Genomic DNA, 13,316 nt, shown 5'->3' on the forward strand with positions numbered 1-13,316 from the left:
AGCAGCCACCACTGATCTGAGGGAAATTTTGAAATGGGAAAAATGAACAGAGATTTCGAAAATTTCCTCTCTTTTATCCTACAGTTAGAAAAAATGTTCCAAAGCTGTTACACTTTGTTTTATGGAGATTTTTCTGTCTATCAAATACGAATATGAATTGCACATTGTACTTGTACACTGGCACAACAAAATTGGAATACCAACCCCCCCCCCCCCCCCCCAACAGTGCAAGAAATAAAAAACAGCAAACAATATAAAACAGCACTTAAAACAGAAGCAGAATCAAAGCTATTGCACATGTTTTATTCAAATTAAATTAGAAGTTGGACATGTCCCATTAAAGTGATTGAAGTGAAATTGCACAAGACCCATTGAATGACGCCTGTTGTGTCACATGTTTGTGTTTAACGGAGCTATGGCCCTGTTGTAAAAACTGTCTCTTAGTCTGTTCAGACATTCTATTTGACCATGTTAAAAAGTTAGCTGCATTAGCTGCACTTTATGAAACAGTATCTGGAGAGATCAGCAGAGAAAGTAACTGATCATTCAGAAAAGCCGGGATTCCTGTGATGCCCGATACTCGGAGGAGATCTTATATAAAATGTAAAGAAACATGAATAATCTCAAGTAAATGTTTTATTATTCACTTACCTTAGTGCTACATCATACATCAAATACATCAATATTACATCAATTATTCATAATAAGAGACAAAACGTACATGTATGATTACTAAACATGGCATTACAGAACACGTCCTTGTTCCACCATTATGGCATTAAACACCAAAAAATTATTATAGTGCTGCTACTTAATTCATGTCGCACCATGATGACCTTTGTCACCAGACATGAAGTCGATCTAGAAGTGAATGACCAGTAAAAACTTCTACAAACTTTGTTTTGTCTAGCTTGGTAACATCACTGACTAATTTATAGACAAAAATTCCCTCACTGTGAGCACTGATAAGGTTTTTATTATGTGTGAATGCGCTGGTGTCTTTTGAGATCACTCTGCTGATTAAAACTCTTCCCTCACTGTGAGCACTGATACGGTTTCTCTCCAGTGTGAATGCGCTGGTGTCTTTTGAGATCACTCTGCTGATTAAAACTCTTCCCACACTGTGAACACTGATACGGTTTCGCTCCACAGTGAATGCGCTGGTGGATTTTGAGATAAATCAGGTGATAAAAACTCTTCCAACACTGTGAGCACTGATACGGTTTCTCTCCAGTGTGAATGCGTGGGTCTCTTTTTAGAGCACTCTGTTGACTAAACCTCTTCCCACACTGTGAGAACTGATACGATTTCTTTCCAGTGTGAATGCGCTGGTGCTCTTTAAGATTACTGTGCTGATTAAAACTCTTCCCACAGTGTGAGCACTGATATGGTTTCTCTCCTTTGTGAATGTGCTGGTGTCTTTTAAAATAACACAGTCGATTAAACCCCCTCCCACAGTGTGAGCACACATACGGTTTCTCGCCAGTGTGAATGCGCCGGTGGACTTTAAGCTCACTCTGACGATTAAAGCTCTTTTCACACTGTGAGCACTGATACGGTTTCTCTCCGGTGTGAATGCGCTGATGTCTTTTCAAAGCACCCTGTTGATTAAAGCTCCTCCCACACTGTGAGCACTGATACGGTTTCTCCCCAGTGTGAATGCGCTGGTGTATCTTGAGAGCACCTGGAGAACTAAAGCTCTTCCCACACTGTGAGCACTGATACGGTTTCTCTCCAGTGTGAATGCGCTGGTGTTTTTTAAGATTACTCGGAGAACTAAAGCTCTTCCCACACTGTGAGCAGACGTTCCTTCTGTTCTGTTCTCTGGTGAGAGAGCTGTTAATGCTGACAGCACCAGAGGACGTCTGCTGATCACTGGAGCTTCTGGTGGGCGTCAGATCCTCATGTTCAGTCTTAATCTTCACCAGGGTCTCATATTTGACACTGTGGGGGGTCTTGATGTGATTGTGGAGATGATTTTGGGTTGTACAGGAACGTGGACTCGAGGAGCAGCAGAAATCCTTGTTCAATCCTGAAGAAGAGAAACACAAGCTGCTCTTGTAACACCATCAATTACAAACATCACATATTCAGTCAGTGTATGATGGTTATGATGGTTATCTGTGCTGGTGGTAGAAACAATTCTGACAGATGAATCCAAATTAAATAAAAGACGTTCTTACTGAGATCATCTTCATCTTCAGGTTCCTCCTTCTTCTGAGGATGGAAAGCTCCATGCTGTTGGTAAACTGAGGAGAGGTGTCTATCAGAGGTGTCGTGTTCCACAGGGATTAATGATACTTCATCTGAAATGCCGTTCATATGTTAAGAAGAAACTCAACAACTGGATAAAATTACAAATAAATCAACTTTCCATATCGTCCTATTCATTCCACTGATTACTGACCCCAATACTGACCATCCTGTTCTGTACCACACTGTCTGGTGGAACAGCGGTATATTGTTCCACATGTACTTACAGCAGAAACTTTCATCTTCATCTTCCTCCTTTTTTATTATTTTCTTCTGGAATCCTTCATCTTCTAGATCCACGGGGGCGACGTGTCCCTCTTCTGCTGACTGCATTATTAAAGATCTAATAGACACACAAACAGACGTGGATGGATAGACGGATAGTACACCACATATTCCCACAGTGCAACAGGTCAAAAACATTAAAACCACTCACTGTCCATGTTATCAGCTCCACTTACCATATAGAAGCACTTTATAGTTCTACAATTACTGACTGTAGTCCATCTGTTTCTCTACATGCTTTGTTACCCCCTTTCATGCTGTTCTTCAATGCTCAGGACCCCCACAGAGCAGGTATTATTTAGGTGGTGGATCATTCTCAGCACTGCAGTGACATTGACATGGTGGTGGTGTGTTAGTGTGTGTTGTGTTGGTATGAGTGGATCAGACACAGCAGTGCTGCTGGAGTTTTTAAACACCGTGTCCACTCACTGTCCACTCTATTAGACACTCCTACCTTGTCGGTCCACCTTGTAGATGTAAAGTCAGAGACGATCGCTCATCTATTGCTGCTGTTTGAGTCGGTCATCTTCTAGACCTTCATCAGTGGTCACAGGACGGTTTTTGGTTGGTGGACTATTCTCAGTGAGGTGTTTAAAAACTCCAGCAGAACTGCTGTGTCTGATCTACTTATACCAGCACAACACACACTAACACACCACCACCATGTCAGTGTCACTGCAGTGCTGAGAATGATCCACCACCTAAATAATACCTGCTCTGTGGTGGTCCTGACAATTGAAGAACAACATGAAAGGGGGTAACAAAGCATGCAGAGAAACAGATGGACTACAGTCAGTAATTGTAGAACTACAAAGTGCTTGTATATAATAAGTGGAGCTGATAACATGGACAGTAAGTGGTTTAATCTTATGGCTGGTGGGTATAATTGCTGTCTGCTCTTATTTATGGATGTGAAATTGTAAATTGAATCTTATTGATCATTAAAGATAAAAGAATGTAAAGTGCTCGTATGAGAACAAAATAAAACAAAAGTAAATAATTTACTGTGTTTGTATAAATCTGTAAAAATAACCTGTAAACAAAGCTAAACACCACGTGTCTACAAAACTGTACATACTGTAAACAACGCTAAAAGAACTCGAGGTTTTAATATGAAACAAAGTTAAAATAACTTGATTTATTTCTCTTTTTTTACAATAAGCGTTAAAGTGAAAACTAAATAATACATTTAGCTGAATCAGCTGAGGTGAATCGGTTCATTAGAACTGAATCATGTGTGATGCTATCAGTTAGCAGCTGCTGTGTTCAATCTACTTAAATTCTCAAAGTGTTTTTATTATGAACTTTTGTTGTATTATTATTAAGAATGTAGTTAATAATGAAAGTGTATTAAAAATAAATAAATATTAACTTACAGAGTCACTTAAACACGAACACGTTAGCTCCTGTTTCTTCCTCTTGTTGTTGTTTGAACTGAGCTGGTTGATCCACAATGTTTAGGTTTATTCTCCCCCCTACTGGACAGAAGTGTAACAGCAGCAAGAAGGTCCTGGGTTCGATTCTCTAGGCCAGCTGAGACACTGCTCCATGCTCTTGTGACTCCTCTGATTTATGGGTAATGTTAACAATTTTAGCATCTCCTGACGACTTATATTCATTTTAAGGAATGAAACTAAACACAGGGTTAGTAACAATTCATACATTTATTTTATAAGCATTTAAAAACAAAAACTCAATGGCCTTAGCTTATTTTCTGTGATAAACACGTACAAACAAAAATAAAATAATTTAGCACACATGCTACATGTTTTACACTGGTTACACTCAATTCACCTCACTTGCACGTCTTTGGACTGTGGGAGTAAACCCATGCAGACACGGGGAGAACATGCAAACTTCACACAGAAAGGACCCAGACCGCCCCACCTGGGGATGGAACCCAAGACCTTCTCGCCGTAAGGTGCCATAATGTTACAATTAATTATAATCTATGCACAGAGAGGCTGCCTGGTCTCACTTTCCTGCACTCTTCACCCTCTGTCGTGTGTCCACCTGCAAACCACATCAACTATTTACTCTCACTATATGCCTAACACCTGCACCTTAAGGGGGTGAAACAAAATAGATTGTTTGTTTGTTTATTAGGATTTTAACGTCATGTTTTTACACTTTGGTTACATTCATGACAGGAACGGTAGTTATTCATCACACAAGTTTATTCGATTCACAAGTTTATATCAAACACAGTCATGGATAATTTTGCATGTAACAGAAAAGTCTGTTACAATAACTACGCCTTATCTTACCTAAAGCACCGCTGATCTACAATGTTTGCTGATGGAGAAATTTTAACCTACAATCTGACATACAGGGGTTGGACAAAATAACTGAAACACCTGTCATTTTAGTGTGGGAGGTTTCATGGCTAAATTGGACCAGTCTGGTGGCCAATCTTCATTAATTGCACATTGCACCAGTAAGAGCAGAGTGTGAAGGTTCAATTAGCAGGGTAAGAGCACAGTTTTGCTCAAAATATTGCAATGCATTCAACATTATGGGTGACATACCAGAGTTCAAAAGAGGACAAATTGTTGGTGCACGTCTTGCTGGCGCATCTGTGACCAAGACAGCAAGTCTTTGTGATGTATCAAGAGCCACGGTATCCAGGGTAATGTCAGCATACCACCAAGAAGGACAAACCACATCCAACAGGATTAACTGTGGACACAAGAGGAAGCTGTCTGAAAGGGATGTTCGGGTGCTAACCCGGATTGTATCCAAAAAACATAAAACCACGGCTGCCCAAATCACGGCAGAATTAAATGTGCACCTCAACTCTCCTGTTTCCACCAGAACTGTCCGTCGGGAGCTCCACAGGGTCAATATACACGGCCAGGCTGCTATAGCCAAACCTTTGGTCACTCGTGCCGATGCCAAACGTCGGTTTCAATGGTGCAAGGAGCGCAAATCTTGGGCTGTGGACAATGTGAAACATGTATTGTTCTCTGATGAGTCCACCTTTACTGTTTTCCCCACATCCGGGAGAGTTACGGTGTGGAGAAGCCCCAAAGAAGCGTACCACCCAGACTGTTGCATGCCCAGAGTGAAGCATGGGGGTGGATCAGTGATGGTTTGGGCTGCCATATCATGGCATTCCCTTGGCCCAATACTTGTGCTAGATGGGCGCGTCACTGCCAAGGACTACCGAACCATTCTGGAGGACCATGTGCATCCAATGGCGGTGCCGTGTATCAGGATGACAATGCACCAATACACACAGCAAGACTGGTGAAAGATTGGTTTGATGAACATGAAAGTGAAGTTGAACATCTCCCATGGCCTGCACAGTCACCAGATCTAAATATTATTGAGCCACTTTGGGGTGTTTTGGAGAAGCGAGTCAGGAAACGTTTTCCTCCACCAGCATCACGTAGTGACCTGGCCACTATCCTGCAAGAAGAATGGCTTAAAATCCCTCTGACCACTGTGCAGGACTTGTATATGTCATTTCCAAGACGAATTGACGCTGCATTGGCCGCAAAAGGAGGCCCTACACCATACTAATAAATTATTGTGGTCTAAAACCAGGTGTTTCCGTTATTTTGTCCAACCCCTGTATATACGCAGTCGAGGGTCTCTGCTGGACAATTTGGAACTTTCACATATTTTACTGCCACATATTTGACAGCTTTATATTTGACGGTCCTTACTGATGAACACCTGAAAATCTGTTTAAGAATCAGTATCAGCAGCTTCTGTCCAGATACATAAACCTGACTGACAGAGCAAATTTAGAGCAAATCATCAGAATAAAGTCAGTGTGATTTTTCAGTCACTTGTCCTGTAAAGCTGAATATCAATACAGGAACTGAAGTGCATTTAAAAAGCTTCAAAATGATGAGTCTGACCTTAAAAAGTAGATGTGATGACCTGTAGACTGAAACAGTAGATCTTAAGCTATAAAAGTGTGGGCACTCCTGGTCTAGATTTACAGAATAGAGAGGTATTTTCTAGATATTTTATAGAGTAAATAACTACACACTATGTGTGCAATATTTTTACTTGGTTGTATTTTTTACTTAGTTGTATTTCTTAGTTGTATTTCTTTCTGTTTTTCCTGTCTTCATACTGCTGTAACAAGTTAATTTCCCTAAGGGGATCAATAAAGTCTTATCTTATCTCTTATGTTTTAAAATATATTTTAAGAATTTTTTTCAGACATACAGTACCAGTCAAAAGTTTGGACACACCTTCTCTTCAATGGTTTTTCTTGATTATTTTTATTTTCTACATTGTAGATTAATACTGAAGACATCCAAACTATAAAGGAACACGTATGGAATTATGTAGTGAACAAAAAAGTGTTAAATAAACCAGAATATGTTTTATATTTTACCAACTCTACCTCTGCACAGCACAACTGATGGTCTCAAACACATTAAAAAAGCAAGAAATTCCAGAAATTAGCTCTTGACAAGTCACAGCAACCTCATGAAGCTGATTGAAAAAATTCCAAAAAGTGTGCAAAGCTGTCATCAGAGCAAAATATGGCTACTTTAAATAATATAAAATATAAAACATATTCTGGTTTGTTTAACACTTTTTTGTTTACTACATAATTCCATATGTGTTCCTTCATTGTTTGGATGTCTTCAGTATTAATCTACAATGTAGAAATTAAAAAAAAAAAATCAAGAAAAACCACAGGAATGAGAAAGTGTGTCCAAACTTTTGACTGGTACTGTATGTCTGATATGTTTAGCACTGTATCATTAAGGACAGGAATATTTTTTATAATAAAACTAGGGGTGGCACAGTGGCTAAGTTGGTATCACTGTCATCTCACAGCAAGAAGGTCCTGGGTTCAATCCCCAGGTGGGGCGGTCCGGGCTCTTTCTGTGTGGAGTTTGCATGTTCTCTCCGGGTCTGCATGGGTTTCCCCCGGGTGCTCCGGTTACCTCCCACAGTCCAAAAACATGCAAGTGAGGTCAGTTGGAGACACTAAATTGTCCATGACTGTGTTTGATATAAACTTGTGAACTGAAGAACCTTGTGTGAAGATAAACTACCGTTTCCTGTCATGAATGTAACCAGAAGTGTAAAACATGATGTTAAAATCCCAATAAATAGTGAACATGAATGCATTATTTAATACACTATCATATATTTAGTGCACTATGTAGGAAACCTAAATTCGTTAAATACACTACTCAAAGCATTATGTAAGAAACATAAGTCTATTATCTAGTCTATTATCTATTATCAAATAAGTCTATTATCTAGTGCACTAAGTAAGGAACATAAATTCTTTTCTAATACACAATTTAGTGCACTATGTAGGGAACATGAATCTATTATATTTTACACTATCTAGTGCACTATGTAGTACACATTAATGTGTTTGTGATGCAAATTTAGCTTAATAGCTCAATCACCCATATCCTTTGGTGTGTGCAAGAGATTTTGTACCTTTTTTTTGGGGGGGGGGGTGTATTCAGACATTCTATTGGACCATGTTAAAAAGTTAGCTGCATTAGCTGCACTTTATGAAACAGTATCTGGAGAGATCAGCAGAGAAAGTAACTGATCATTCAGAAAAGCCGGGAGAGATTTTATATAAAATGTAAAGAAACATGAATAATCTCAAGTAAATGTTTTATTATTCACTTACCTTAGTGCTACATCATACATCAAATACATCAATATTACATCAATTATTCATAATAAGAGACAAAACGTACAACATGTATGATTACTAAACATGACATTACAGAACACGTCCTTGTTCCACCATTATGGCATTAAACACCAAAAAATTATTATAGTGCTGCTACTTAATTCATGTCGCACCATGATGACCTTTGTCACCAGACATGAAGTCGATCTAGAAGTGAATGACCAGTAAAAACTTCTACAAACTTTGTTTTGTCTAGCTTGGTAACATCACTGACTAATTTATAGACAAAAATTCCCTCACTGTGAGCTCTGACGCGGTTTTCATCAAGTGTGAATGCGCTGGTGTATTTTGAGATCACTCTGCTGATTAAAACTCTTCCCACACTGTGAACACCGATACGGTTTCGCTCCAGAGTGAATGCGCTGGTGGATTTTGAGATAAATTAGGTGATAAAAACTCTTTCCACACTGTGAACACTGATACGGTTTCTCTCCAGTGTGAATGCGCTGATGTCTTTTGAAAACACTCTGTTGACTAAACCTCTTCCCACACTGTGAGAACTGATACGATTTCTTTCCAGTGTGACTGCGCTGGTGCTCTTTAAGATTACTGTGCTGATTAAAACTCTTCCCACAGTGTGAGCACAGATATGGTTTCTCGCCAGTGTGAATGAGCTGGTGTAGTTTGAGATGACTCTGTCGATAAAAACTCTTCCCACACTGTGAGCACTGATACGGTTTCTCTCTGGTGTGAATGCGCTGATGTCTTTTGAAAACACTCTGTTGATTAAAGCTCCTCCCACACTGTGAGCACTGATATGGTTTCTCTCCAGTGTGAATGCGCTGGTGTACCTTGAGAGCACCCATTGAACTAAAGCTCTTCCCACACTGTGAGCACTGATACGGTTTCTCTCCAGTGTGAATGCGCTGGTGTACCTTAAGAGCACCTAGAGAACTAAAGCTCTTCCCACACTGTGAGCACTGATACGGTTTCTCTCCAGTGTGAATGCGCTGGTGTATTTTAAGAGCACTGGGAGAACGAAAGCTCTTCCCACACTGTGAGCAGACGTTCCTTCTGTTCTGTTCTCTGGTGAGAGAGCTGTTAATGCTGACAGCACCAGAGGACGTCTGCTGATCACTGGAGCTTCTGGTGGGCGTCAGATCCTCATGTTCAGTCTTAATCTTCACCAGGGTCTCATATTTGACACTGTTGGGGGTCTTGATGTGTTTGTGGAGATGATTTTGGGTTGTACAGGAACGTGGACTCGAGGAGCAGCAGAAATCCTTGTTCAATCCTGAAGAAGAAAAACACAAGCTGCTCTTCAGGTGGTTTACGGGAAGTTCAGGTATATACGTGAACCTATAGAAACAAAGCTTTGTGCCTCCAGGACCAGAACACAATTACAAACATCACATATTCAGTCAGTGTATGATGGTTATTATGGTTATTGTTACTGCTGGTGGAAACAATTCTGACAGATAAAGACGTTCTTACTGAGATCATCTTCATCTTCAGGTTCCTCCTTCTTCTGAGGCTGGAAACCTGGGGTGAGGTGTTCCTCAGAGGTGTCGTGTTCCACAGGGATTAATGATACTTCATCTGAAATGACATCAACATGTGAAGAAGAAACGTTCTGTACCACACTGTCTGGTGGAACAGCGGTATATTGTTCCACATGTACTTACAGAAGAAACTTTCATCTTCATCTTCCTCCTTTTTTATTAGTTTCTTCTGGAATCCTTCATCTTCTAGATCCATGGGGGCGACGTGTCCCTCTTCTGCTGACTGCATTATTACAGATCTAATAGACACACAAACAGACGTGGATGGATAGACGGATAGTACACCACATATTCCCACAGTGCAACAGGTCAAAAACATTAAAACCACCTTGTTTCTACACTCACTGTCCATGTTATCAGCTCCACTTACCATATAGAAGCACTTTATAGTTCTACAATTACTGACTGTAGTCCATCTGTTTCTCTACATGCTTTGTTACCCCCTTTCACCCTGTTCTTCAATGGTCAGGACCCCCACAGGACCACCACAGAGCAGGTATTATTTAGGTGGTGGATCATTCTCAGCACTGCAGTGACACTGACATGGTGGTGGTGTGTTAGTGTGTGTTGTGTTGGTATGAGTGGATCAGACACAGCAGCGCTGCTGGAGTTTTTAAACACCGTGTCCACTCACTGTCCACTCTATTAGACACTCCTACCTAGTCGGTCCACCTTGTAGATGTAAAGTCAGAGACGATCGCTCATCTATTGCTGCTGTTTGAGTCGCTCATCTTCTAGACCTTTATCAGTGGTCACAGGACGCTTTTTGGTTGGTGGACTATTCTCAGTCCAGCAGTGACAGTGAGGTGTTTAAAAACTCCAGCAGCGCTGCTGTGTCTTATCCACTCATACCAGCACAACACACACTAACACACCACCACCATGTCAGTATCACTGCAGTGCTGAGAATGATCCACCACCTAAATAATACCTGCTCTGTGGTGGTCCTGACTATTGAAGAACAGGGTGAAAGGGGGGTAACAAAGCATGTAGAGAAACAGATGAACTACAGTCAGTAATTGTAGAACTACAAAGTGCTTGTATATAATAAGTGGAGCTGATAACATGGACAGTAAGTGGTTTAATCTTATGGCTGGTGGGTATAATTGCTGTCTGCTCTTATTTATGGATGTGAAATTGTAAATTGACTCTTATTGATCATTAAAGATAAAAGAATGTAAAGTGCTCGTATGAGAACAAAATAAAACAAAAGTAAATAATTTACTGTGTTTGTATAAATCTGTAAAAATAACCTGTAAACAAAGCTAAACACGACGTGTCTACAAAACTGTACATACTGTAAACAACGCTAAAAGAACTCGAGGTTTTAATATGAAACAAAGTTAAAATAACTTGATTTATTTCTCTTTTTTTACAATAAGCGTTAAAGTGAAAACTAAATAATACATTTAGCTGAATCAGCTGAGGTGAATCGGTTCATTAGAACTGAATCATGTGTGATGCTAACAGTTAGCAGCTGCTGTGTTTAATCTACTTAAATCTTCAAAGTGTTTTTATTATAAACTTTTGTTGTATTATTATTAAGAATGTAGTTAATAATGAAAGTGTAATAAAAATAAATAAATATAAACTTACAGAGTCACTTAAACACGAACACGTTAGCTCCTGTTTCTTCCTCTTGTTGTTGTTTGAACTGAGCTGGTTGATCCACAATGTTTAGGTTTATTCTCCCCCCTACTGGACAGAAGTGTAACAGCAGCAAGAAGGTCCTGGGTTCGATTCTCTAGGCCAGCTGAGACACTGCTCCATGCTCTTGTGACTCCTCTCTGATCTATGTGCTTCCCTCCAGGTCACTTTGTCTCCTACAAATAGTTCAGAATTCTGCTGCTCTTACTCTTACTCATACAGAGAGATTTGATCTGAAATTTTGAAATGGGAAAAATGAATGAGATTTCGAAAATTCAAGTCAGATCAAGTCAACTTTATTTATATAGCGCTTTTTACAATAGACATTGTCTTAAAGCAACTTTACAAAATCCAGGACCAACAGATACAAAAACCCCTGTTGAGCAAGCCGAGGGCGACTGTGGCAAGGAAAAACTCCCTGAAAATTACAGGAAGAAACCTTGAGAGGAACCAGACTCAGCAGGGCCCATCCTTCTTGGGTGGTCTGGAGGATACTTTAAATAAATACATGATTTACACAAAGCATATAAACACAGAATTAAATTATCTAAAAGTTATAACTGACAATAAATAGATAAATAAATAAATACATAATAGTTGTTAGTTGTTATTCGCTCTAGTCTTCAATAAAGTCTGTAGTGAGTTCTTGTCATTCTTGGTGCAATTACTCCAGACCCGTCACATCAGGCAGGAGCAGCATAGTTGTCACGGCAGTCTCGACTTTAATCCTTAACCTCGGGTGGGTAAACAGGTTCCCATCAGAATGCCCTCGGAGTAAAACAACAGAGAATGTAGTTAATAATGTACAATGCTAGTTGAGTAAAACAGTTTTACAGAGAGTTTTAGACTCCGGCAGCCCTAATTATTACAGCATAACTAAAAGGGAGAGCGAGCAGGTAACAAGGTCATGAAGGCTTTCACAGGACATCAGCGCCCATCTCCCCACCGTCATCAAACCTGAGTGATCGGATAAGAGAGGCAGAACGACAGCAACCCAACATCCCTGATCACCACAAGTTTCTATGACCAAGAACCCCCAAGCTCTGGGCCTTTGTCTATATTAATCAAAATCCTGAGAAAATAAATATGTTTTCAGTCTAGACTTAAACATTGAGACTGTGTCCGAATCCCGAATAGAGGCAGGAAGATTATTCCAAAGTTGTGGAGCTTTGTAAGAAAATGCTCTTCCACCAGCTGTGGTCTTTTTAATTTTAGGAACTATAAGTAACCCTGCATCTTGTGAACGAAGTGGACGTGCTGGGTTGTAGTAATTAATAAGCTCACTCAGATACTGTGGTACAGACCATGTAGCGCTTTATAGGTTAGTAAAAGTATTTTGTAATCAATGCGGAATTTAACTGGCAGCCAGTGTAGAGATGATAGAACAGGACTGATATGATCAAATGTTTTAGTTCTAGTTAGCACTCGAGCTGCTGCATTTTGTTTATGGATCTACCAGATCGGTTCATTGCCTCTCTCTTATCCTGTAGTCAGAAAAAAAATGTTCCAAAGCTGTTACGTTTTGTTTTATGGAGATTCTTCTGTCTATTATCGAATACGAATATGAATTGCACATTGTACTTGTACACTGGCACAACAAAATTGGAATACCAACCCCCCACCCCCACCTGCAAGAAAAAAAAAACAGCAAACCAAATCCAAGATGACCTCATAACATGCTGTGAAGCTAAAGTCTGTGTTGACAGATGAAACCATTCATATCAGTGGTGTAGAACCTGTATGTGTGTCTGTCTGCACATGTGCAAACGCTAAGACTCAGATTTCTGTCCACTGGAAAAACAGGATTGTGGTCACGTTAACCACAGTGATTCTTTCTCAGCTGGAAATTTGGGGTCTTCATACACCTTGCTTTAATGTACAGGGTTATGATAGCAGACATCCCAAGTGTCCCGGAAGTTCCGGGTGTCTCC

At 40.0% G+C, this 13,316-nt stretch overlaps 2 protein-coding genes and 1 pseudogene across 3 annotated transcripts; all 3 read right to left on the minus strand.

Annotated features, from left to right (window-relative positions):
* Positions 1 to 2,703, minus strand: part of LOC134334891 (uncharacterized) — a 759,100-nt pseudogene extending 756,397 nt beyond the window's left edge.
* Positions 619 to 2,327, minus strand: LOC134335117 (zinc finger protein 135-like). The gene is made up of 2 exons (XM_063017539.1): positions 2,184 to 2,327; positions 619 to 2,032 (listed from the first exon to the last, which is right to left on the minus strand). Exons 1-2 carry the CDS (start codon positions 2,320 to 2,322, stop codon positions 1,035 to 1,037), a joined length of 1,137 nt encoding a protein of 378 aa, XP_062873609.1. The 5' UTR covers positions 2,323 to 2,327; the 3' UTR covers positions 619 to 1,034.
* Positions 2,704 to 8,137: 5,434 nt separating the features above from the next.
* Positions 8,138 to 11,515, minus strand: LOC134335108 (zinc finger protein 70-like). 2 transcript variants are annotated; one of them, XM_063017524.1, is made up of 4 exons: positions 11,335 to 11,515; positions 9,862 to 9,977; positions 9,671 to 9,775; positions 8,138 to 9,470 (listed from the first exon to the last, which is right to left on the minus strand). In XM_063017524.1, exons 2-4 carry the CDS (start codon positions 9,965 to 9,967, stop codon positions 8,500 to 8,502), a joined length of 1,182 nt encoding a protein of 393 aa, XP_062873594.1. In that variant the 5' UTR covers positions 9,968 to 9,977; positions 11,335 to 11,515; the 3' UTR covers positions 8,138 to 8,499. The 2 variants fall into 2 exon arrangements, with proteins under 2 accessions (XP_062873594.1, XP_062873586.1); XM_063017516.1 differs by lacking the exon at positions 11,335 to 11,515 and having other exon boundaries at positions 9,862 to 10,094.
* Positions 11,516 to 13,316: the final 1,801 nt, after the last annotated feature.

This window comes from Trichomycterus rosablanca, chromosome 2 (genome assembly GCF_030014385.1).
Source record: "Trichomycterus rosablanca isolate fTriRos1 chromosome 2, fTriRos1.hap1, whole genome shotgun sequence".
In the NCBI taxonomy this organism is placed as follows: domain Eukaryota; kingdom Metazoa; phylum Chordata; class Actinopteri; order Siluriformes; family Trichomycteridae; genus Trichomycterus; species Trichomycterus rosablanca.

Excerpts from the sequence above, each read along its gene's own strand:
- LOC134335108 (XM_063017516.1), bottom strand. The coding sequence starts at position 10,090 with ATGGACAGTGAGTGTAGAAACAAGGTGGTTTTAATGTTTTTGACCTGT. Across the intron at positions 9,776-9,861 it reads TGAAGATGAAAGTTTCTTCT|ATGAAGTATCATTAATCCCT; the intron begins GTAAGTACATGT and ends ATGTCATTTCAG. Across the intron at positions 9,471-9,670 it reads TGAAGATGAAGATGATCTCA|GATTGAACAAGGATTTCTGC; the intron begins GTAAGAACGTCT and ends TTTCTTCTTCAG.
- LOC134335117 (XM_063017539.1), bottom strand. The coding sequence starts at position 2,322 with ATGAACGGCATTTCAGATGAAGTATCATTAATCCCTGTGGAACACGAC. Across the intron at positions 2,033-2,183 it reads TGAAGATGAAGATGATCTCA|GATTGAACAAGGATTTCTGC; the intron begins GTAAGAACGTCT and ends TCTCTTCTTCAG.